General features: G+C 40.2%; 1 protein-coding gene across 1 annotated transcript in view; it reads left to right on the forward strand.

The window, feature by feature from the left end:
- Positions 1-879: 879 nt before the first annotated feature.
- Positions 880-26,779, forward strand: part of jub (LIM domain-containing protein jub) — a 59,732-nt gene continuing 33,832 nt past the window's right edge. The window contains exons 1-2 of the mRNA XM_071584932.1: positions 880-3,093; positions 5,436-5,526. Of these exons, the coding sequence (XP_071441033.1) occupies positions 1,201-3,093; positions 5,436-5,526 (1,984 nt within the window). The 5' untranslated portion in view covers positions 880-1,200. The remainder of the gene's footprint in view (positions 3,094-5,435; positions 5,527-26,779) is intronic.

The raw sequence follows: 26,779 nt of genomic DNA on the forward strand, positions 1-26,779 counted from the left end.
AATACAGTGGGTCCTCCCTTTGTGATAAGTTCAAAATTTGATAAATTTGCTTTGTGTAGTTGCTCAGTGTAACCTGAAAATCAATATCAGAAAACTAAATACTAGCATATCAAAGAGAGTAATTGGCTGATGCAAAGGGAAGAAGCTATTCAATCCCACATGAGAAAAGCCTCAAATGGTTCACTTATTTAGGTGCCTCAATGACCCAAGTTTCTGAACCATTTTAAACCTCATTCTTTATCTGTTGTCTTTCAATATGATGTCCTCTACCACCCTTGAGTTCCCTCCCGACGTCTCACTGAAAGGCGTTCTGCGACGGCACTTAAATCTTTTAAGTATAGCTTGCGAATGGCAGTCGGTAGCTGCTGATTGACATAAGCAGTCACTCTATCCACAGAAGATAAATACAACAATCTTCTTAAAGGTGCAATTGGCCTCGAACGTCTCCACTAATAGAAATTCATAAAACATTATACTACTTAACTCAGTGCTCGAAAACTATTGGTACTCGCATTCATACTCAAAATTGCCGCCCCAAATCATTGCCTACTATTATATAATTTTAAATGCATTTATCATTGAATATAGACAAGTGAAAAGTTTGGGGAACAGAAGTTTAAACCGTTACCTAAGTATCCTTCTGCAAAACCCATAGAGAAGGTTTCGGCAAGAAAATGCGACGGGTCGAGCTTTCATACGCACGTACCGCCTTCTGCAACATTTCCCACGGCAACTACGATTGGCTTAATCTCTGTCAATAGCCATTCGTCGCAGTCGCCCTTGAATGCGTCATGGAATTGAGACACTAGGTGGCAGCACCATTAACTCTCATTGAGTGTTCAAGGAAGAATTTGTTGCTTTTGACGTAACATCCATAACACACTAATGTTTTTTAATAAGTTAAAGCCAAGTATTTATAGTACATTATGTGAAAGTTTGACTGATTCGAAAATGACTTGTGTGGCAATGTCCATCATATCGATTCTCATTGCATTCATTTCGATTAGCTTGAAATCCTTCGATATTCGTTGGGGCGGAGGTGTAGCGAAGTTGGAAGACAATGTTTGTTAATGTTTTGACGAGATGTGTTATGTATATCACCAAAAAATATTCATGTCATTTACAATGTGCAAGCACTCGCCTATTTAGTTTACCGTAGAGAGTGATACTTTTTTATTTGCTAAATTAGCTCATTCTAGGATGGAGGGTTTCGGTAGTGAGTTACAGAAAGACAATCGGGTACATAACGATCTAAACATGTATGAAAGCCAAACTTCGACGTACGTTCAAAATGAAGGGAATGTGACGTCTTCCAATTGTGATAGTGCAGTTTTGGATCCGCTGTATCTTCAGAAACTCGGCTACTTACGTATAAACGCATCTGAGGATACAAGTGGCATCGGAGACAACAGAGAAAGGTTTCCTACAGCTTCTGAGTCGGGTTATGGACGGATTCTTCCTAAATCTGTTGATTCTCAGGGAAGATCTTTATCCACCAATGCCATGATCGGGTGTCAGTCTGGTGTTGCTACAACGAACCATGATGCTGGAGTTAATTCATCAGGTGGTTCGAGGTCTCTTCCTTCAAGTACTCTTGGTTCTCCGGTTAGGTCATCGTCATACGATAACAAACAACACCAAATCTCCCAGCAAAGATCTGTGGGCGCCATTGAAAGTTTGGTTGTAGAAGGATCTCCTAGGGGGAAGATCAAGCAAAGGGAGTCCCCCACTGATTACAAGATATACGACCGTGGGAATATAATAGCGGCCTCAAAGTTTGCTACTCCAAAACAGGTGGAAACAGTTGCAGCAGTCGTCCCTCAGGTTTCACAGCAGGGTAAAATAACTCAGTCAACGGTGATGCCAGCTTATCAAACCAACGGACTGCCTGATCCTTCAAGATTCTATCACCATCAACAGCACCAACCTCAGTTTTCCACAAAGCCGGGTGCAGCTAGTCCAACCCCTAGTGCTGGCAGTTCCAACCGAGATTCGCATTCCTGCAGTCCTCGCACCAGTATGGCGGGGAATGCTCCTGTGTATTCAAGTAGTGGTAATGTTCCTTCACCTGTGTACGAAAATTTGGAGTATTACGGTCGCGGTAGTACTGGCCAAGGGGCATATATTCACAGTCCCGCACATTCCAGTGTTGGTTCACAGGACTCCAAACATTCCAGCCCTCGCGGCAGTGTTGCCGGCCCTGGTGTTCCTGGAGAAACTATGTCAGGGTCTTCATCTTTTCCTCCGTCATCACTAGCTGAGTATCGTAGGGCACAGCCGCAGGTACCTGTCGGCAGTAGAAGTAGGCCTGGTCAAAGGGACCAACCTCCATATGAAGCTCCGCCCGTTTATGAAAACGTTTTAGATCTTAGCATGAGCATGGGCAGAGGGATGGGCGATTATGAGCCTGCAAGGCCAGGGCCCCAAGTGGCAGTGTCGAGATCAGAACAAAGGTTTATCGACAATGGCGGTGTTTACACTGAAATGAGGAGTCTACCGGTTCAAGCTAATCCGCAAAAGGCGGATAGCAGACCTCAACACTATTACTGTGGCCCGCCTCAGACTGTAAGTAGCTCACCTTCCCTCGCCAATCCTTGTGGTATTGCACCTCCTCCACCATATCCGGGTTGGAGTCAGGGCCGTCGGGTCGCTGCAGATGCTGCCAGGCGAATTCAAGGACCGATGCCTGCAGGTTTGCATCGTGCCACCCCAATGCAACCAAGTGCTGCCGCTAATGGTGAAGATTACGTGCCAATGGGAATTGTACCGCGACAACCTTTAACTTCTACGGGAGTAGCCGGTGCCGTTTACGTTACTTCAGGGACCCCCACTGGTAGAGGTGGAGGTCCAGCAAGGGGAAAGGTGTGTGGTCCCGAGGTTGGAGTTGCCGTGGGGAGGCAGGCGGCGCCTTTGGGTGGCTCCTTTGCGGTGGCCACAGTGCCTAGCCCAATCGCCCAGCCATCACCTGCTCCAAGCCATCATACGCCTTCGCCGCCACCATCTCCATCGCAGTCTCCTGTGTCAGGAAAACCGAAGGGGGCAATCAGTGGGAAGACTCTGCTTCCTTACAGCGTGACACCACCACGGCCAATGGTAATTATAAATGGACTTAAACAGAAGTCATTAAACCCTTTTATTTTTTGCGAATGCTGTTTTTACTCCAAATTGAAGGGAAATGAAGAGAGATGCCCCCTTGGGTTTTTTGCTGTTTATGATGGTGTAGTATGCGTAGCAGCACAAAGGCAGTCATGATACCTTAGAGAAGAAAAGTGGCATGAGTCTTAGAGTTAAATAAGCTTTCACAAGTCCAAAAACTAATGATAATAAATCCATCATTTAATATATTACTGAACAATAACTTCATGTAAATAAAAGTTATCTAGACACATGAAAAAGTTGTAGAGATAGTGGATGAGTGTATATTGTAGGATTTTTAAAATTCATATGGAAGTTATGAACTGGAATGAGAGGGAGATGTACGAAGTAATGGTGAAAGCAAGGGAACATTATGGAGCAAATGTAGAGCAGGCAGGAAAAGTCCATGCAGATGATTTTGCAGAGTGGAAGGATGTTATAGAATGGAAAATGTTTGATAAGTTAGTGAGAAAAAAAGGGTATCTGGGCATTTTGAAGAAAGATTAAAACTGCAAGGGAGTGCAGGAAGAATTTTTAGGGGACAGTATGTTTAGCTGTAAGAAGTTTCGTAAACACTGTTCCTATTTGTTTTATTTTTGTTGACACAAGAAATAAAACTATCAGAAGATTTGCATTTTGGTCATGATGAACATGTCTAAACCTTTGAATAGAAAGCTACAGTTTTCAAAGGGTGGATAAAAGATAAATCAGATTTTTCCATGATTTGTAACCACACCTTAAAATATTCTTAGGAATAAAATAATGATGAATCCCCACTTACAGTATAATTCTAGATAATTAAAGGTTTCTCTGTATGAAATATTTTTTTTTTTCAATTTTAAAGACAAACCAAGAATTTTTTTAAGTTTATAAAAATTTCAATTACATGTCTATCAGTCAGTTAACCAGTGCCCTCAACTTGTTGATATTAAGAGATTAGAAAAGAAGTATCAAAATGGCTAACCAAAAATACTATGACCACGTCTTAATCGTTCTTTGAATCCTCTAGGTCATTACATGGTAGGAAGTAATCAGTTTGGTGGTCCAATTAAGGATTATGTAATGAAGCATTTAATATAATATCTACCTATCAGTCAGTGTTGTGCACATGTGCTCTTATATAATTTATTAATGATAATTTGGGACATTTGAGTCCTCTGGTATCATCTCATTCCCTAAATTACTATGATTATAGAAATAGTAAATTCTACTTCTTCCAATTTCTAAGTCTTGTGTTTATTTTGATCTTATTGCCTTTGCTTCTTGCATCTTCTACAGTTTATTCATTTTCTACCATTGTTTGCTTTGATATTGTGTGCAAATTTATAATATCTTCTAGTTGAATTCATCAGATGACATGATTATCAAAACTGACGTTGTCCAAATAATGAAGAAAGTATTTGATTCTTGGATATATCTGTGGTATTCGTTCAACACTGCACTAGCTTTGGCATTTAAATTGTGCTTTGCTTTTGGTTTGGGTTCTCAAATTTTCCTTATCAATTAATTACTCTACCAGAAAAGTACTGATACGCATAATAGTGAATAATTTTTCAAGCTTTTATATCAGTGGTATTGAAGCTCCTATTTGCTATTAACATCCCAAACAATGAATAATGTCTTTACTGGTGTTTTTCATGTGGACTTTCTCCCCTGTCACTCCTAGTAGTCCCATTCCAATTAAGGGACTGCCAGAAATTTTTATGAATGATGCCCTAGAGACATATCATAAAATATATGAGCTTGCTGTATGAGCAAAACTCTAGTTTGCCAATCAAAGCCTGCAATAAGATTTAGAAATCCTTGGATTTTCTGTGATTATAATAGAGTTTGTGAAAGCAAAGAATGGTTACTGTGTATTTTATTAAAATTGGTACATTGCCATGAATTGCCATTTTGAAATCATTGTTATCAGATAAAAATGCCAAGGGACGTATTTTTCTTTAAGATTTCATTGTAAAATCTTAAATAAATAAAGCGTGCATTTAAATAAAATAATTTACTGTAAGCCTAATCATTGGCCTTCGGTAATTCTGAGTATTTATAATGCTTAAGGCACATCAGTGTAGTTTCTGTTCATTGTCTTCATTGGTAGCACATCCTTTGTCATTCTAAGGTGCAATGTGCCATTTCCGAGGAACAGTGAAATGCGTCATACTGTTAAAATGATTTTATAACAAATTGTGATAGAATTCATAAATGAAACAATAGTTAGCTCAGAGATATTAAATCCAACATATTTGATGTACATATGTAATTTTGTGTCTTGTATTTTAAGAGTATTTTTTTTAATTTGCTAGGGACCAACTGAAGCAGAGCGCAAGATAGAGGAGCTCACACGCCAGCTTGAAGAAGAGATGGAAAAGCAGGGTGATGAAGGGGAATACTTTGGTTTGTGGATATTTTTTTTGTTGATGTCTTTTCAGTTTTATCATTAATGATAGTTAGTTCTAAACCAGTTTTTTCAGGATTGAGGTGGGATGACATTCTAATAGTTATTTTTCAGTATGCCTGCCGGAATGACATTACAAAACTTTGAGTTTAACTAGCATTCAATGAAATTGAAAGAAATAGTAGGTTTCCGTGAATAATGAACGGATTTATAAAAACAACCAAATTCATATATTTTAAGTTAATATGAATTGATAGCTTGCCTATTTTTTTGCAGCGTGTATTATTCTTAAAACCTTAAGATACTGGCTAGATATTTTCTAGGGAGGCTGCAGGTGTGATTGAGCCATGCGACTAAATGTCCATAGAAACTCACAACCGGAGACCCTCCTCTTCAGTAAATGTTTGCTTCAATTTTTAATTAGACTAAAAACAGCACAAAATTACCATTTGGGGTTTATAATAATTGTTAAATAATCACCTATAATATAAATGATGAAGCTGAAATGTTTTTTATATTTAAAAGTGTTAGCATCAAGTAGCATTATTTTATTCTATGTACATCATGTCAACAATTATGGAAAAATAGATGTAAAGAAAATCATAAACAGTAACCAACCCTAAAGTCGATTTGGTAGGTGATGATAGAGTTAGATAGAGCCCAGTACCAAGCGAAATGGCGTGTGAAATTCACACATCAGGGTAGGGGGGCCAGTGCCTTTCCCTGTATGGTATTATGGTTTCCCAGGAAGATCTGGTACCCGAAACAATCACATAGCTTGGGTGGAGCTGTAGGTGCCCAGAGAGGCTTGCCCAGTAATCAAACCCGGGCCCTCCAGTTAGTAGTCCAAGACTACCCCTGGACTACCGTGGTCCTTGGAGAAAATTTTTGAAATAAAAAAACTATGAATGTTATTGGAACAATATGGTTTAATATAATAAATATTTATGAAGATACTTAATGAAAATCATCTATTACTAACATTTTCTTAATTATCATATTGTTAGTATACAGAAATAATTTTTTTGATTCGACAGTCAAAATGAATCAATCCTCTGACTATGTTGTCCAAAAGTTAGAACAATCTAGCTAATCCAATTGAAAATGATTTGCTCAATTTTTCAAGATGCATAAAAAAATAAATATGATAAGGGTATGGCTGTATGGGGTGAATGTTAGGGAAAATTATTCTCGTTCATGATGGAGATTCATTCAGGAGTGTATGCTCTTAGAAACTATCTACATTTCTTATTGGATGCTGTGTTTTTTCTGCTATGTTTTGAAAGTGGAAGTCTTGTTGTCTTGAAATTGTGGCCGGATTCCCTAAGTTGCTCTACAGAATGGACTGAGGGATATTTATTTCTGAAAGTACGTTTGTTACTCTTTAAATAGTTTTTAGAGGAGGTGACCGACAGGTGTGGTCATTTGCACCATTAGGGGTGGGTGGGAAAGGAGGAAGGGTGTGGAGAGAAACCCGCCATTGACATCAGGTGATACTTAATGAAAGGCACCAAAGGGTCCGCAGCTTAACATCCCATCCGACAGAAGGTGCACTCACTCAAAGTGCTCTCCACAGAGCACCTCACGTAATTACATTTTCCCCTCGCCATTACCAATGCCTGTGTCCCCTCCTCTCCTACCACCATGTCCCATTATTCAACACTATCTTCCCCATCCACGTAACTTCTGTTTTGTTGTTGAAATACTACAATCTAGGTACTATACAACTGCCGTCATCTACTTTGTAACCGCTGTTAGTCATCCACTCTGGCCCCACCTCATGTACATAACTCCATCTTCTCCCTTTTATAAATATTTGGGCTGTTCTGAAAGTACAGCACATTTAAAGATGACTTTTAAACATCCAAACATTTTCGTATCAACAAATGAATTGCGTAATTTTAATTTTAATTAGTTTTTACATCTTTCCACCTGAAATACATGTAATTTTTAATAACATTTTAGTCTTACAGACGGTAATTTTCTATATCTCATTTCTTGTATAGCTAAAATCTGAAGAATCAGGTTAAAAAGATGTCTTTAAGATAAAATTTTGCCCTTCTCTTTTTCCAGTAGGTTGTCATAAAAGAAATTTTAGCGTCAAATTTCAATTTTCTAACTCTACTCAAAGTTTGACAATCAGATGTGCAAAGGTTCTGAGAAACGTTTCTAGAGATGGCTACAGTGTGGATAAAGATACCAAGAAATGTGGGGATTTTTATAAATATAATACCTTTTTATGTATTTGATTATTATTGTTTTTACTAGCACTGGTCTATCTGATTGTATTTTCCTTCGACCGTGACACTTCATGCGCTCTAATCCTAAGTCATAACTAAAATGACAAAAAATAATTCATTCTTTATCTCTGCATACTCTCTTCTGCCCTTAATTTCATCCAAAATGCCTATTCTTTTCCTCCCTTTCTTAGCATTCTCCACTCTTTTATCATCTTCAGGAACTCATTGCCTCTAAATCTCCTGTTACCCATTTGCCTGCCTTCTTCAAATTTCTCATAACAACAGTCTCTCTTCTTCTATAATGCCTATAACTGCATTTTTTCGTTATTTCCATTTTATTTTTCCATCCTTCTCTACACCTGCATCTCAAAGGCCTCCAAAATATGCTTATCATTGTGACTCAAGAATTGAGTTTCTCAATCAACAACACTGTATCCCAAGAAAAGTTTTAGTTATTATTTTTTTTACACCTTTACATGGTATCTGTCAATACCACTTGCCTTTTGTGAATTCTTCTTTGCCTTACACTACTCTTCTTTGTCAATAATCTCATGTCTTCCAATGTCAACACCACTCTGCCCACCCTCCACAATACTTCCAAAATAGGTGATTTATTTTGCCTATTCTAATTTTTGTCTCCGAACGTTAATCTTTATTTAGCTTTCCAGATTTTCGAGGATCTGAAGGATCTCGGGTTTTCCCGGCGTATGGTATTCAAGAAGTTCTCTCGGGTTTGCCACCAGGTCAGGTAACCTGACCCGGTGGGAAACCCGAGAGAACTTCTTGAATCTCAAGGATCTCTTTACCTTCATTTAGTTTTATAAATTCCACCCTGATTGTGCAATGTTCTCAGTAATAACTGTTTTGCTATCTAATTAATGCTTAATATCTAATAATCTGCTAATCTATCCTATTTGAAGAGTTCCACCTACATTCCTTACTCAGTCTTCCATGAATGTTTGGTGAGAAATTAAGGCTACATAAATCACTGTTAGAGGTTTTTCTGCATCCAGCCACAGGGGCTAAGCTTAAGTGGACTTTTTTGTAGAAAGTTGACCATTTCTCATTATTTTACTTCCCTAAATGACCTCAATGACCATGGTTTTTCATGTGTCATTGCTGTTGTCATTTTAATGTACCTACACAAATTCCTCTTCCATTTCATTAGCATAGTGTCAAAAATGTTCAGTTAGAGAATTGTTACAGTTGATTTTTGAGAGTCGACAGCATTGTGTGAATGCAAAAGAAATTGTTTCACACATCTTATGCACTAAAATGGGGGAATATATAGCTTAAAGGTTGTTAACTGAAAGTGGTTTTCCCCAATTTATCCCACCTTTAAACAAATAATATTTTAATTGGATCCATTCATGGCTACCATGTTTTTAAACAGTGGCTTTATTAATTGGTGGGTGGTAGTACATTAAAGTAGAAGTCTATAGCCTAGTATAAGCCTACCTGGTTCAGGTATGCCATTCTTTGTTCTGACTTTGAATGATTGTTGAATGCAATGCATATATATATATATATATATATATATGTCAATATATATATATGCATATATATATATATATGTCAATATATATATATGCATATATATATATATGTCAATATATATATATGCATATATATATATATGTCAATATATATATATATATATGCATATATATATATATATATATATATATATATATATATATACACACACACATATATATGTATACATATATATATATATATATATATATATATATATATATATATATTTACATATATATACACATATATATACATGTATATGTATACATATATATATATATATATATTTATATATGTATACATATATATATAAATCTAATATATATATATATATATATATAATATATATATATATTATATATAAATATATATATAAATCTAATATGTATATATATATGTGTGTATATATACATTGTTTTGACGTTTCGATGGCTCGGCCGTCATCTTCAGAGCTGAAGACGATGGCCGAGCCGTTGAAACATCAAATAACATATTGGGAGTGTCCTTTCTTTGTGTCTCTATGGTTTAAAAATCTACATCTGTGTTTATATATATTTGTGCATCGCCAAAGAGCATTCCATTTTGAAGATATTTCTAAATGACAATTTCTAAAAATAAGATTATAACAATATCTTCTCACTCTGTGACAATTCTACCATTCCTTATTTAATATACAGGGACTCCCTCGCGCCTCCAAGGCTGGAGAGGACTGTTATTCATCGTATGGTTCAAACTTTGGTTAAACGATCAGAAAAAAGTATTAAGATTCAATACCCTTATCAAAAAAGGTTATCAGGGCCAATCACTTTCCACTATTGTAGGGCAAAAGGAACTAGGCCGACACAGAATCGAATAAAAAAAATGTTAAAAACCGGCGTTATTCTTCTCTCGTTGTTAACCATTCCAAGATTTTGCAAAAGCAGGATTTTCCCGAACAATTTCTTGTTGATATGTATCATTTTCTTTACCAGAATAATTAGATTAAATTCGGACGGAATTTTTTCCAAGAGCTTGTCTTCAATTTTTTTCACATCCTGTGACTGAATTTTCTTTTAGGCTTGTAGTATTTTGGATGCATATGAAACTAGACGATGAGAAATTGTTCGATGTTCTTCACAATTGTTAGTTCTCGTCTTCTTTGGAACCTATTGCACTTATAATCATCTGGAAGTCTTCCGGTAATCTTTCCCTTTCGTAGCTATCTTCGACATCCGCAAGGTACATCATTTGCTTTTCCTTCGAGTTCCTTGATGATTTATGCATTAATTCTGCCAGTTCCTCGTGTTAAAGTTGGGCCTCGGTCACCTTTGTCCACTTCATCCTCGTTTTTGGGGTTACGATTCCGTCGTATGACCAACTTATGAGGGTATTGCTTGTGCCATAATCGGTCAATGTCAAAGTGGAGAGTGTCGGGGCTGGGAACGTTGGAGCGGTCGAACAGTAAGTAGTTGGAGCGAGTCACTGCAATGGCAATAGACATTTCGATGTCCTGATTTTGAGACTCCTTCAACAGAAGAAGCGAGTTTTGTTTGCAAATAGTGAGCACGGGGTAGCTTACCAGAGAGGAGGAATACCTCTTTCTCCTGGCCTGACAATATTTTCACTTATGTTTATGCAGTTTCTGCGGAGTGTAAGTTTGAATGCATTGATACAATGACAGCTCTAGTCGGCGTAGAAAAGAATTTCAGTTTCCATAAACAGTCGGAGATGGCTGTCTCTGTACAAAAGTCAACTTAATCGTTTATTTACATTATCCATATACAGAGAGGATTAAAAGTATGAATTAACCGTGTTTTTGTCGGCCTTCTTCCCTAAATTAGACGAGGTAATCGCGAATTTCAGCAGGTTTACAGCCTGATTACCGTATTACCTCCGCACGTACGCAGGGCCAAGTTGTATGGATGTTAACCATAATTACCCGTCTAAATGAATTGAGGGTCACTCGACAGGTTAACATCACACTATGCATATTGTATTGTAGTCATAAGCGTATTTTTCATTTCTATTATTTGGCATTGCATGTAAATATAAATATTTTTGAGATGATTTCATCAACAACCCGCGTAAAATATTGAATGTTTCGTCGTGGGTCAAGCGTTTTAATTGGAAAGTTTCGAAGAAAATGAATAATTGATCGCCGGTTGTTTCGTTGCATTAATAATCGTAGAAAACATTCCTACACTCACTGTGGGGAACATTAACTCAAATTCAGTTGTTAGAAGCTCCCCTTACTGTGTTTACGTAACTTTTTTCGCCTTTTCACTTGATTATTTGGGTTGGTAATACTGGTCCCTATGTTAATTTAAAGTTAGCATTGATGACTTTCGTATACATATTGTTCTATATCAAAGCGCACATGGCCTCTCTCAATAACGACTACTACCTCTCGTCTATTCAAAATTTCATTTTATGACGCTAAACGTTATTAAAACATCATTTCATCTAATACTACCTTGATCAAAAGGTTCCCGGAATAACCACCGTGTGGCGCTCCCATCGTTCCGATTTGAGTTGTTTTTTTTGTTAAATTGGTACATCTGTTGTTGATATTCCCTTTAAATCTTAGTGTCATAACTTGACATTTGCAAAAGTTACGTAGCCAAGAGTACATCTATCTCTGTGTGTGTTGGCGATTTTTTACAATTTCAGAAATGGATTTAAATTTGCAACAACGAACTTGTATTAAATTTTGCGTAAAAAACGGATTTAGTGGCGCACGGACGTTGGAAATGTTGGAAAAGTGTTTCGGCAACGATTCTCTAAAAAAAACGGTCGTTTACCAGTGGCACGAGCGGTTCAGAACTGGTCGTGAGTCAATCGAAGATGATGAACGCAGTGGCAGACCATCGACATCGAAAGTCGGTGAAAAAATTGATAAAGTAAAAGAAATGTTGGTCAATAACCGCAAATTAACCATCAGAGAAATAGCGGAGGACTTGAACATTGCCTATGGATCCGCCCAAGACATTGTGGTTAATGATTTGGGTTTCCGTCGTGTAGCAGCAAAGTTGGTGCCAAGAGACCTCAATTTCATGCAAAAAAGAGACCGTGTTGACGTCGCAAAAGACATGATTTGCGAGGCTGAATCCGATCCCACATTCATCAAAAGGATCATTACTGGAGACGAGACGTGGGTTTATGAGTAGGACACGCAATCCAGACATCAGGCAAGTGAATGGCGTTCACCAAATGAGCCGAGACCAAAAAAACCACGTCGTTTTCAGTCAAAAAAGAAGGCAATGCTGACGGTTTTCATGGATTACAACGGTGTAGTGCATCATGAATTTTTGCCAGAAGGCCAGACAGTAAACAAAGAGTATTATTTGGGCGTTATGAGACGTTTGCGTGAAGCAATTCGCCGAAAGAGACCAGAAATGTGGGCAGAAAACTCGTGGATTTTGCACCATGATAACGCACCGTCGCACAGTGCTATCATTATTCGTAATTTTTTGACGAAAAATGCAACAAATACCATCCAACAGCCACCGAATTCACCTGATTTGGCTCCCTGTGACTTCTTTCTGTTCAATCGAGTTTTAAAAAACCATTACGGGGAACGCGTTTTAGCAGCCGAGAGGAAGTAATGGAAAAATCGCAGGAAGCACTGATGGACATACCGAAAACCGAATATAAAAAATGTTTCGAGGATTGGATCAAGCGCTGGCATAAGTGTGTTGCAGTCGATGGGGATTACTTTGAAGGGGACAATATAGATTTAGATGAATAAACTTGTATTTTTAATTTTCTGAATAAATTCCGGGAAATTTTTGATCAAGGTAGTATTCCGCGAGCGATTTAAAATTTACAATAATTTTCGCATTTCGTGTAACACATTTCAATGTTTGTATTGTCAAGGCATTAAAATGACCATTCCACTGAGGTCATACTCAAAGAACTCTACAATCGCATAAAACATGTTTCCACGCACGTTCACAATTAGTATTTGATATATTTAATGCACGTCCATTCATTTCTGTAAGTCTCAGAGTCTTTGGTCTGATTTACTTTTTAATTGGATTTCATTATTTGAGTATGTCTCCGATGGGAAGATGAATGCATACCTTTCGAAAAAAATTCTTAGGCGCCATTAGTTTTTATCGTTTTCTTGAAATTAGAAAGATCTTCAACTGCCTTCGTTAGGTGTGAGCAATACTGCTCCTGCAAAGGCCCTCGCCGCCCGTAATGGTTTGAAAGGAGGAACCGACGCTTCAGAGCGTTATTTTGATGATATATCCTTTGCCACTGCGGAATCATTTCTTTACGTTGCAATATGTGGCCCAGAGAAAGAGAAAATGTCCCTCATGCTCTCATCAAATGATGCCATTTTTATGGTCTTTCTGTTTTCTGCTCTTGGGACACGAAGAGGCGTGGGAGCGACCTCCAACTCCCTCCCATGGAAATCAGTGTTGGCCGCGTGACGGGGCGCCAAGAGGTTTTCGTTGGCTCCTTCGCGGTACTATGCAGGGGCCAGGGAGGAGGGCTTCCGACTCAGTCACTCCCCTGTTTTCTTCTGGTTTCAGTTTTAGGGGTTTATTGGTGTGCTGCAACTGGCGTTTTTGGATTAGAATAATCTGTATATTTAAAATGATTATTAAGGAGACCTGCAGGCAATCCAGGTGCCTGTCGATTGCTGATTGGGTGAATTACCACAGAGTATCTCGCTGGATAAGTATCCAACCGGGAATAGGAAGGTTTTGGGCAGTTATACATTGCTCAATTATTTCTTAGTTTTATGTCAACCCTGAGTGCGTGGCGCGTCAAATTCCTTCCATGTAAGCCCCTTTTTCGAAAGTGTAGAGTTGCCGTGGAGTGGAGAGGTGCGAGAGTGGTGAATGGAAAGGAGACGTAGCGAGCTGGAGGTAGACTCACGGGCATCCATTCATTTATCTCTCTCACAATAACTCCTGGCACGGAAGCTAAGTAAAACCACCGCGGTGTGCTGCTCTGCCGCCTGAAGGTAAATCGCTGCCTTCTGCTCGTTATGTAACATTGATCGTCTTTTCCAGCTTGTTTGACCCCCTTCTTCTGGTACACTTGGTGGCGCTTACTGGATCATCAACCTGAAATGGATGCTACTCCCAACCTAACTCGCTCTAACGTATTTTAGTCGCAATTCAAGTTTTTCTCGCCGAATAAACTTATTTTTCTTTACGCTTCCAAGTAAACATTGACATCGCTTTTATTCCCTCTTCTTCAAAGAAAGGGAGGCAATGGACGTCCTCACATCTTGCTATAATCCTCTTCTAAATGCCGTTTGGAGGCCAAACTCAGTTAATTTTTTTTGCATTTTTCTTGTTTAAAAAAATGTTTTTATGCTGCTAATTTATGTTAGCCGCAAAATTTCAACATCTCCTTTCCACTTCGGTGGCACTTTCCCAACCCATAAATTGCCGATAGCTGTTAATATTGGAATCTTCCGATGACGGCATTCTATTACTCCATAATCATACGATTTGTTCTCTTGCATGCGTAAATGATGCCGTGATATTTACGGGACCCATTTTACTTGTTAGTCTTCTTGATCCATCGTACATCTTTGCCAAATGTTATAAATGTCGATATCTTAGCCGTGAAAATTCAATCGTTGTAACACAAGAATCCCTTCAGTCGCATTCCAGAATTCTTTTAAATAATGTCCCCCGCCTATTACCCATTGTATTTGTGTTCAACTATGGTTTCCGTTCCTAAGGTCTTGAAAAAGTCTTTAGACTATTATTTTTAACTCAAAATATTTACAAGATCGGAGTCCTTGGCTTCCATCTTCAGTGTAATGTTTTCAATCATCCAATGTTCTATTGTGATAGGTTCATTTCGTACATTTTTTACCATCCTTGATCGAAATACTCTTTCGATAAATTCTCTCCTGGAAATGCGAAACAGGACTAATTTAACGAAACCACCGAAATGTTTTTTCGAAAAGGTTTCGTCGAGTTTTTTGCTGGTGAAAATCTATAGGAAGAAGATTTTATCACGTTCTTCTCGGTTTAATAATGTGTTGAATTCTAAGGCAAACGACTCTACTTGGTGGAGCGTCATGATTAAATGTCAAAAATAAACACTTGGTGACCCGATGATGTCGACTGTTCGACGAAACCGGTCGTTTTAAATGACATTTAGCGGAACTCGCTAAGTTTTGATTAATAGCAATCTAACAATGTGTTGTTTTCCCGTTTCCTTCCTCATCGCACCACTTCATGTATCTGGTAAAAGAGCTGTTGTCAAATGCCCACCGATCCAAACCTCTCATTTGGCGTAAAGCTGCTACCCGCTCCGTCGGATAATTAGAGGCATACATGTTGTGGTTTCAAGTGGCCAAGTCACGGCAGTCTGTTGATTCGATATCATATAAGACTTCGTCAAAAAAACTTTCTTCATCAAGAATAAACAAACGCCTCTGAATACCGCCACTTCTTGTTCACATCTACAAATCCGTCGAGTGAACTCGCTTATTCCGCATCTAATCAGAGGTCGATACTCCGTCCGCAATTCGGTGGATACACTAAATACCAAACCCCAAGGAATTAGATATTAAGAATGGACTCAAATTACAGACGCATCGTGTTAAGTATATTCCATTCCTACTGGAATCAGATTGCGTAGACCTTACGTGGGCATATTTGCCTGACAATTTGTTTTTTTCTACTTATGGCCGTTCAACTCGGCTACGGCTGCGGTAGAAGGACGCTTGTGAGGCCAAACTCCGTACAGATTATGCAACGGATAATTGCTCTCGTGAATTACGTAAAATGAGCGTGGTCCCTGTCCGAAGAAGAGCCCTCTCCTTGCCCCTCATCCTTCCCGGTGGTCACTGGCTGAATCAATCGAAGGGCGTGGTGTCCGTTTGCAACATCGGATGGGAACGATGTACGCATGGCGGCCATCGTCGATTATACAGCGTGTGTGCCTTGGGTGGCGGCGTCGAGTGCGTCTTTCCTCTCCGTTTTCCATTCAGCGACCCTTCGCGCTTCCGTGAGATGGATGCGGCATTTTTGGAAGCGGAGGGAAAAGCAGGTTTACCTAAATATGCATTTATTTTGCCCTGAGGTTTGTTTCCAAACAGGTTGATTCAAATACACCCTCCGAACTTTAGCTCCTCTCCCCAATCATGTTTTCCGTTCCGACGCGACTGGCCTAACGTTTTCATACTTTGTAGACGCTTTCAGTGTGGCTGGAAGAGTTAGATGAACTCGAATGCTTGTTTCCATCATTCCAGCGGTCGTGTGTATAGGAATCGGACCATTCTCTGGTGATCACCGGCGATCTTTTGCTGATTAATGCCATAAGCAATGAGTCTTCGATTACCGAATCATGAGCCTCAAAACAGAACGCTCTTAAATTCGAAATTGATGGAGTAATAAACGCCCGTATACAAATTCCATCGCCCAGATATTAGAGGAACTGAAAATAAACTTATTGAGAAATGAAATGCTTTTTTCTTTCTACGTTCATGATCTGCGACCAATGTAAGATCTGGTGCAAAACTAGGTCATTGAATTTGGTAAGTAGTAGTAGTATTTATGGGGAGGCGACCGACAGCTGAGGTTTGCGCCATTAGGGATGGATGAGGAAAGAGCTAGGGTGGAAAGAAACCAGGCGTCGGCATTAGCCTACTCTTTACGAAAGGCGCCAAGGGGTCCACAGCTTAACTTCCCATCCGACGGACGGCGTACTCACTCAGTGTCCTCCACAAAGCACCTCTGGTAGGGATTGGGATACCAATGAAAAATATTCAACGCCGCCCTCAGGGTGGGAAGCCAGTACGATAGCCATCGCAACATCTCTATCCCAATTATGTAGGTAAATTTATAAGAATGCCCATAGTAAAATTTATAATTTTATGCCAGTTCTAAATGGCTGGGTGATATTTTCTCAGATGAGGATAATTTCTTTTATGTATGCGTTTAAGTATTGGAATAATCGTGGCGATGAATGTACGGATTATGTATGGATGACAGCAAGTAACTTAAATGAGGTCGTACAAATTATGTAACTCAGAAAGCGCCACGTCGGTGTAGAGTGGTCGTCCGAGCGGTTGTTTGATTTTGATCCTGTTTCAGTCTTCTGGCCTTGTGTATTCCGATTTACCGCCTTACGGATTCGCCCGGTCGGGAGCACCGACAAACTGCAGTGTCGGCCGGCAGGGCAATGGAGGGCATGTGTGCCCAGTAGCCCTGCGGTGGCTGTGGAGTGAAACTGGGGGATTCCCGCATTCCGTGTCACCTGGGTTCTACGGGGAGACCTTTTCGGCGTCAAGCGACAGTTTTACGTATATTCCCCCTTCCCGTCTTCTTCATCCCTAAAATTAGTAGCGCGAGTGAGTTTTTGGGTGGGAGCGGAGGAAAGAGAAGCGAGCGCCCTCACCGAACAACTCCCTTCCCAACCCACCCCTTTCCCTCATCTTTCCACTCCCCCCGCTTGGCCCCCTCCCTCACTCCCTAATACCCCCCTCCATAATCCCCCCCAGCCACCGCCCTCGTCCATCTTCCCCGTCGCCTCCTACTCTCGCGAAAAGGGCAAGTGTTTTGATCCTCCCCTCCCCCAGGCCTCTAGACAACCCCTTCGCTCTCACCCCAATGCATTCTGTCAAAAGAAAACGTCCGACCGATCTATGTAGTCGTGCCCAAGGCCTGAGGTCTACCCGCCCACTTAGGCGGAGCACTTCTTCATGGCTCTGTGCTGGTGACTCCTTTCGTTTTCCGTCGCTCCGCAGAACTTCCCCTCTCCATTCAGTTGATTGGTTTCCATTTCGGCAGCAATCATTGCTTTCGTCGCGGAGAATGCAGGTCGCCCCCGGGGTTGAGGTCGGCCATCATGAGAGAAGGACCATTAAGAAGCCAAGCCTAGCTTATCGCGGTGGAAAGTATGCTCTTGTGGAAGTAGATAGTTTCTTCTGGCATATTTAATTGACAGATCGCCAATACCTGCCTCTGTGAAACGCACCCTTGTCTATGTGTCCCTTAGTAATTGCAATCAGACCGCTATATGCATAAGGTGTAATGGTTAAAAGTGGGACGTTGATCGTCGATATCATCTGAGAACATTGCGACTTCATAGAATTACGACCAGAAACGTTCCTGGTGACTCATTTAGCGCGTGGTGGTTATTAATTCAGCATCTAAAAACGTCACATTGACATTTATTACGTATCGTCACTATTTACCATGGTACACACGATAATCTGCACAAAAAACTTTCCCAAGATGCTAAATAAACGATTTACCTTGAAGAGGAATGGGTTTCCCGGCATTTTCTTTCGCGCAAAATAATCTGCATTTAATAACCTCTTTAAAACAGATTATGTTTGCATCATTATGTTAGCATGCGGTACGAAACTTTAGGTATCAAACCAATAACAAATCGTAATCTTAGTAAGGAAGAAGAAGTATATAACAAATTCCAACCAAATATCGAGGTATTTAATTGTACTCAGTAACTTACAATTTGCTATTTTAATAATTTTTGAGGGTTTTGAAGCATTTGCACTCTACATTGCGCGGAGATAGAATAATCGATTCATTGATATAATGGTTGTAATCCTATTTAAAATAAATGTCGTTGATTTTAAAATGTTGGTGATTCTGTGATCTTATTTTTAAGCGTGACCAACGTTTTTTAAAAGTGTCCTTATTCTGTGTTAATTCCAACCTTGACAAGATCCTAATTACTAATCCCTTTCTGTGCTCTTTAAATGATTAAAATTCCTGTTTATTGTAAAAATCTCATTTAGAAAATAATTTTCAATGCTAATTATTGAAATTATGAAGCAGAAAGATGGCTACTTGGAAAATTTACATCATGATAGGCTCTCTATACTTAACTCCCGAGGACGGAAACCTTGCCGGTGTATGTGTTCATGCAATCGCAATGAAAAACGGCCTGCATCTAATTCAATGGTCGAAGTAAAGGAAGGCGTACTCGAAAAATGCTCTTCATTACGAGTAGTTGCGAAAATAATTGGTATACTGAATGCGAAAATAATTGGAGAACGACTTGGATACAGATGTGAATCTTTAAAGGCTGTATGACTGCTAAGCTTAGGAATGTACAATCAAAAGAAATGAAAGAGCATGAACACAGATAGTAGAAGAAGATGTTTAGGGTGTGCACAATAAACCGGGGTGAGAAGAGGAAAGAGAAATTTCTTGGAGAAGTCGGTGAGTGGAATTTTCAAACATATCAAGGACAGTATTATCATTAGGTAATCTACCGGTTAAGGTAGGTTTTTGGATGGACACAGCTCCTAAATAAATGTTTTGTGACTCCTAGCAAAACACAGCATCCTACATCAGGTCCCTCTTCATCTCCGAGTACCTTCCTCCTCCCTTCATCCCGTCCAACATCCCTATCCTGTTCCTTCCCTTCCCTCGTTTGCCCAACATTCTCCCCTCTATCACAGTCTTCAACATCCCACTGCCCATCAGTACCCCCTTCATACACTCTTCCTGCCTCCACAGGATTTCTCCCAACAAACCCAGGTCCTCGCCCACCATACCAAGTAATTCCTCATTTGTTTTCTTCTCTGTCCATTTCACCTTCTCCATTCTTATTCACACCCACATTTCAAAAGCCTCCAATCTACGTCTATCCTCCTGCTTCAATGACCACGTTTCCGCGCCGTACATAGCTACGCTCCATATCAAAGTTTTTACGAGTCTTTTCTTAACATCCTTACTCAACGTCCCCGTCATCAACTCCCTCCTCCTTGTGAAAGCCTCTTTGCCTAACGCAATTCTTCTCCTTACGTCCCTACTACTTTGACCGTGTTGGTCCAAAACACTACCGAGATGCATAAACCGTTCTACCTGCTCTAGTTTTTGCCCTCCTATTTTAATGTTTAGCTTAGACTTTTTCTTTCTAGAAAATCGCATAACCTTTGTTTTATTAATATTGATTCTCATCCCATACCTGTCGCACTGAATTTCCAATTCACTCAGCAATGCTTGCAACCCCTTGGCTGACTGACAAACTAAAGCTTGGTCATCAGCAAACCTAACTGATTTTACGAATACCCCGCCAACTTTCATTCCTACCTCCAGTTCTTCCCATGCTTCTTTGATCATTTCCTCTGCATACAGGTTGAACAACAACGGTGATAATGGGCAACCCTGCCTTACACCTCTTCCTAACACTGCCCAGCCGGACTCTCGTTTCCCACCCGCATCTGGGCAGTCCGAGACATGTACAGGTTGCGGATAAGCCTCCTTTCCCTCCAATTTATTCCTATTTTCTGCAATATAGTCATTAGTTTTCCCCAAATTCACTCTATCAAACGCTTTTTCGAAATTACGAAACAGGCAAATACCTCCTGGTTGTATTCTATATCCCTCTCGATTAATAATCTCATTTTTGCAATGGCATCACGCGTACCTCTCCCCTTCCTAAACCCAAACTGATCATCCCCTAAGTAATCATTTGCCCTACTCTCTATTCTTTTCTTTATGATCCTGGGAACAACTTTAGCTGCGTGGTATATCAAACTTATTGTCCTATAGTCCTCACATGATGTAGCCTTTACCTTTTTCGGAATAGGAATTAAAACCGATCTCACAGTCTTCCGGCCAGATTCCTTCCTCATAGATACTACGAATCAGCCCATATAGCCTCTTCCTCCCACATTTGCAGTATAAATTTCAGTAGTTCCGCAGGAATGTTATCCACCCCCACGGCCTTATTTAGCTTCATCTCCCTTAATGCCCTTTCTATCTCCTCGTCGAGTATGCCAGGGGCTAAGCTATCTCCCTCTACCTCATGTTCCTTTTCTGTGTGTAACTTTGTTGGTCGAAGTTTTTTACTATACTGTTCTTCTATATATTCCTTCCATCTCTCTTGGATCTTTCCTTTGTCAACTATTATCTTACCCGCCCTATCTCTAACTATTAGCATAGATCTCCCTTTCTTACTTCCCGATAAAGATTTAACTTTCCTGTACAGCGCACCAATTTCACCCTTCCTCTGCAAACTTTCCATATCCTCGCAATGCCTCTTCCACCATGCTTCTTTTGCTTTGTTTGTTGCCCGCCTCAATTTATAGTTTAATTCTTTTTACTTCATTTTGCCTAACTCAGTATTTACATTCTTCCATTTTCTCCGCTCAATCATCTTTGTAATCATCTCATCCGTGATCCATGGTTTCCTAATCCTTTTAACGTTAACGGTTCCCATAGTGTCTTTTCCGGCTTTCGATAACTCTTTCTCGATACTTTCCCATTTTTCTTCGATAGCACTTAGCTCTTTACCATCCTCCATGATTTTCTTCTACCGCCTGTTTGTATTCCTTCCTTTTCAGACCATTTAATGATTCTACATTCCATTTTCTAACCCGCCGCCCCTCCCTTATCTTTTTGAAACGGACGCGACATTTCATAACAACTAAATTGTGGTCAGAGTCCTCATCCGCTCCCGGAAGCTGTGCGAATTTATCACACTGTTCCTAAACCTGTGTCTAACCAGAATATAATCTAGCTGATACCTTTCTGAGTCACCTGGCATTTTCCATGTATACCTGCGTGTTTTGTGGTGTCTAAACCAAGTGTTGGTGATGACTAACTCCTGTCTCCTGCAGAACACAACTGCTTTCTCCCCGCGGTCTTTCCTCGTGCCTAAACCGTAGCCCCCCACCTCATCACCATCTCTTCCTTCGCCTACCGTCGCATTCCAATCCCCCATCACTATCAAATGTTTCCCTGCGGGAACACACGCGATTATGCCCTCTAATTGATCGTATATCCTATCGACCTCGTCTTCCTTATGGTTGCTCGGTGGCATGTATACCTGTATAATAACCACGTTCGTCGGTTCTGCCTTTATCTCTACTATTGATAATCTATCCGTTACCTGCTCTATGTTGACTACGCTTCTTCCTACCTCTTAATTTAATACTATGGCAACCCCTCGTTGGCCCTCGTCCCCGCCGCCGTGTATTATTCTATGATTATCACTCCAGTAATCCCCGCTATCCTTCCATCTCACCTCGCATAGACCTAAAATATCTTTTTTTTTCCCTTTCCATCTCTCGCTTAATATTCTCCAGTTTCCCTGTCCTCATCATTGTCCTAACATTCCACGTTCCTATTCTAACTAATTTGGTCTTCTTCTTCTCCGTCTTCTATCCTGCTGCTGCCGGTTTTCCCTTGCAAGGGTTTTTCGGGATGACGACCGCGGAAGCCTTGCCTCCCCCGCTGCCGGGCACGCCACCCGGCCGATTGGGCCGAGTCCAGTAGTTGCCAGGACTCATAATCTCTGTATTGTCCATCATATTTTTCTTCGGAATCATAATTGAGGTGGTTTCCCGTTGCCTTCCTAAATAGTGTTTTTAACTTGACACCATTACTTACCGGCCGCCCCACTGGGGTCAGACGCCATTGCAGCCGCCTCACTGAGGAACAGACGCTGCGTGGACTACCTTTCATCTGGCTCCTAACCTTCGATCTATCTGGCATGGGTGACCCTACCAGGAGCAATTATTATTACTCACGCCAGCACAGCTCTAGGGGTCATCGAAACGAACAAGCCCTTCCACTACGTCAAGGTTGTAGTCCGGGGAGGGTAAGGACAGTATGTGCTGTGCTTAATAAAATCCAGGCAAAAAGAACTATATATGCTGTCATATTAACGGAATGTATTTTTAATCTCCTGGTTGCTTGAAAAAAATGCTCGTCTTTGATGTGGTCCCTCAATTTCTCATCTTTCAAATAGGTACTGTTTTTTATTGCCGTAGGCTTAACGTGATATGTATACCTGTAGTGGCACATGTGCCACAGACAGGGAGCAACTTCAACTTTTGGAATACGTTAAACAGATTATGCCTAGAAGTGAAATTTTTGATTTTAGGTGCCGTTTACCGGTTTTTCTATTTGCAGTCTGTAACTTAATGAAAGATGAGTTCGTGTGATGCGGTAATTTGGTAATAATAGGCGGAGTTTTTAAAGCTAAGTCGGAAGGTTTGAGGGAATCTCTCCGTCGTGGCTGGTCTGATCGAATAATGTTGCCAAGTGTCGTCCGATCATATCGACGTGATCAACCCAACTCGCTCCGTACCAAAGGAAAATAGGGGCTGGAATGCCGTGAAAGAAAATATCATCCCTGATAATCGAGCCGAAACCCACGTTTTTGGAAGCAGCGCTTTTAGCTCTGTGATTAATATTTTTGTTTTAGCTCCTGTGTAACTCATATATTTATTTATTTAACGACTTAATTGGGGGGAAGACTGAGACTTCATGGGAAAACTCACCTAGGCCGGAATCGAACACGCGACCTCCGGGTTGGCAGGCGAGGGCGCTACCCCGTCGCCGCCGGGGCCGGTTATAGAAATAATCTTAACTTGATTTTGGGGTTTTCTGCGGGACTACCGGGTGCGTCTCCTCCATCATTACGATTACCGTTAGTTTGCGATTGTTTTGTTCCTTTGAATGTGGGTCCTTGTGCATCAACAGCTGTCCAAATAAGTTTCATGCTTCGGGGGAGTGGTTTATCAGCGTGACTTATCTTTCTGCAATAATCTTTCCTGTCGTGGTCACAACTGGTGGGTGTGGCGGCAATCACACTCACGGAGGAATGGAGGGTGTATGGAGGGCATCATTTTATTCCGCTTCTGCAGGTACCGTAAATCGAAAATGAAAATTCCCATTTCGTGTATCTCACCTCGCTCGCGATGAAAACTGCCATCAGCGGTCGGTATCAAAATAATGCGCCGCTGAACATTTTAGGGCCGGTTTTTGTGTGCACGCTTACCTAATTTTATATTCATCGTTTTCCTATTGCCGTTTAAGTTATATATTTCTTGTCACAAACATAAAAAAGATATACACTGCAGTGCAATAGCTGACCCTGCATACCCTAATGCAACGATTTTCTCAACTTCCTTTTTGTTGGCAAATCATGTTTAAGAAAAACTGGGAAATTGACATAACGCTTATACGAATAGTAGCAGTGTTGAGGAATATTTTCGCTTTCTACAAACGAACAAGCCACTTTTTAAATGCACGTATGCACTGACATGTGTCCTTATTCATCATTGGGGTTTTGATAAAAAATTATTTCCGTTGACTTCCTAGTTTTTCCTAAGATGATCAAAAGCTTTCAGGAGGTTGAGGAAAATGCTTATTTTAGGAAACGCATAGTTGGTTATTTAAATACAGTTTGTACTTTTATATTTTTAACATGTGAAAAAATATGGCTATCGTGAAAATTTGAAATACCTTTCAAGTGTACACAATAGAATAGGGGCCTTGGACGGAATGAAGGCAGCTAGAAAGTATGCGGAATCGAAGGATTGAAGTGTAAGGTGTTTGGCTGCCTTATTAGGCGAAGATTACATGCTAAATGGTAGGTAGTTTGTGTCCAAACAAAACCTACCGTAAACGGTAGACAACCTTCAAACATTACATTGTGTCAGTTCTCACATGAACTACGTTACAAATAGCAAAGTCCAGCGGCACATCGGTTTGATTCACTCAGTAGGAGTGAGGGGCGCGGTAATGTTTGCTACCGCTTTCAAAGAAGTGAACACCACTCTTCTTCTGTATTTAAATGTGGCTGCGGTCATTTCGCTTTTAATGGTGCATAAATTGGAATGATATGATCATTGGTTTAATGGATGAATCAGGCTAGCTGCCAGCAAAGCAAATCGAGGTAGTGTGTCGGTTTTCAACGTATCTTTCTGTTTATTATCGTGTACGCCTTAAAATGTTATGCTAACCATTAGATTTTTCGCATCTATCCATTTACGTGTTGCCGAAAATTACATTTTTTCATTTCTCTCTGTATTTTATGCCCATTATTTATGCTTCTTCTTCATCTTAAGCCACCAAATTGCTCCATGCTGGAGATTTACGGTGTGGATGATTATACCAACCGATCTTTTCTCGTGAGCGCATGATATAGTCTTTCCCGTGTGTTATTTTGCTTAGACTAAGAAAAGAAATATCTCATCTGTATGCGAATGTGTTTAGGGAACTACTGCTTCTCTTGGAAGCTGGATTTTTTCAACGTTTTGAATGTAATTTCCCCAGAGGAACCAAGTTTTAATAGTTTGATGACTCAAAGCGGTCTTTCTTCAAAGGTTCCCGTTTATTGCATCAGCGTGCGTGATCCAAAAATTCTGCCTGAATTCGCAATCCCCCGTTAGAAGTACTTCTGATGTGTGGTGCTATATTACACTCCCTACTTAGGAACTGATGCTTTACCATATCGAAGCGACTTTTTATGAATATACCTGAGCGATTACCTCTGCTGACATCAATGCTTTTGCACAGTGTACGAGGGTGGTCCCAGAAGTACCCGACCCAACAAAGAAATCACAGAAATTTTGGAAAAAACGTATTTATTTTTCAACATAATCTCCTTTCAGCTCTATACACTTTTCCCAGCGATGTTCAATAAGTTCGATACCCTTTTTATTACAAAAACTGTCTTACTCCTCAAAATAGCCATTAACTGCCAACGTCACTTCTTCACGGTTGGAAAATCTTTGTCCACCGAGCCATTTTTTCAAGTTTGCGAACAGGAAATAATCCGAGGGGGCTAAATCTGGTGAATAGGGTGCATGAAGTAGCAATTCTGACTTTAATTCATGAATTTTGGCCATTGCAATAACGGATTTGTGAGCTGAAGCATTGTCTAAATGAAACAACACTTTCTTCTTAGCCAAATGCGGCCGCTTTTGCTTGATTTCTTCACTCAAACGTTGCAATGAGTTCGCATAATACTCGCCGTTGATATTTATTCCTTTTTCAAGATAGTCAATGAAAATTATCCCATGCGCATCCTAAAAAACCGACGCCATGACCTTGCCGGCAGATGAAATGGTCTTCGCCTTCTTTGGAGGTGGTCTCCCTTTTGAATCATTGTTTTGATTCTTTTGTCTCGGGTGTGAAGTAATGGAAGTAATGGGCCGATGATTATGCATGGTTATGAAATGGCGCAAAAATTCTACTTTTTTGCTGTGAAACTTAGCTAAACACTCAATTGAAACATCTTCATGACACTGGTATTGCTCGAGTGTGGGCAAACGCGGCACTCATCCTGCACACTGCTTCCTCATGTCCAAATTTTCAGTAATCTGCGATGTACCCCACTTTTTGAAATGCCTACTGTCTGCTAGCTCGCGAACTTTCAGTCGGCGATCATCCAGTATCACTTTGTGGATTTTCTTCACCGTTTCTGGAGTCGTCACCTCATTTGGTCCACCAATGCGATGCTCGTCTTAACAGCTCGCGCGGTTTCGTTTAAATTCTGATGCCTAATATTTTACTGTTGTAAACGAAGGACCAGACTCGCCCAGAGCAGAATCCAGTTCAGCTTTAATATTGGTTGGGCTGAGGCCTTTCAAAGAAAAGTATTCCCTGTATCACATAACGATGACCAATATTCTCCATTTTCACAAATTCACTGAAAACGTTCACTATTGATGGCTGCCAAACAAATTCTAAATAACGTTGCGTCTTCAGACCTGAAGCATATGCTTCATAGATTG

Source organism: Hetaerina americana, unplaced genomic scaffold (assembly GCF_022747635.1).
Source record: "Hetaerina americana unplaced genomic scaffold, ioHetAmer1.1.p SCAF_1, whole genome shotgun sequence".
Taxonomy (NCBI): Eukaryota; Metazoa; Arthropoda; class Insecta; order Odonata; family Calopterygidae; genus Hetaerina; species Hetaerina americana.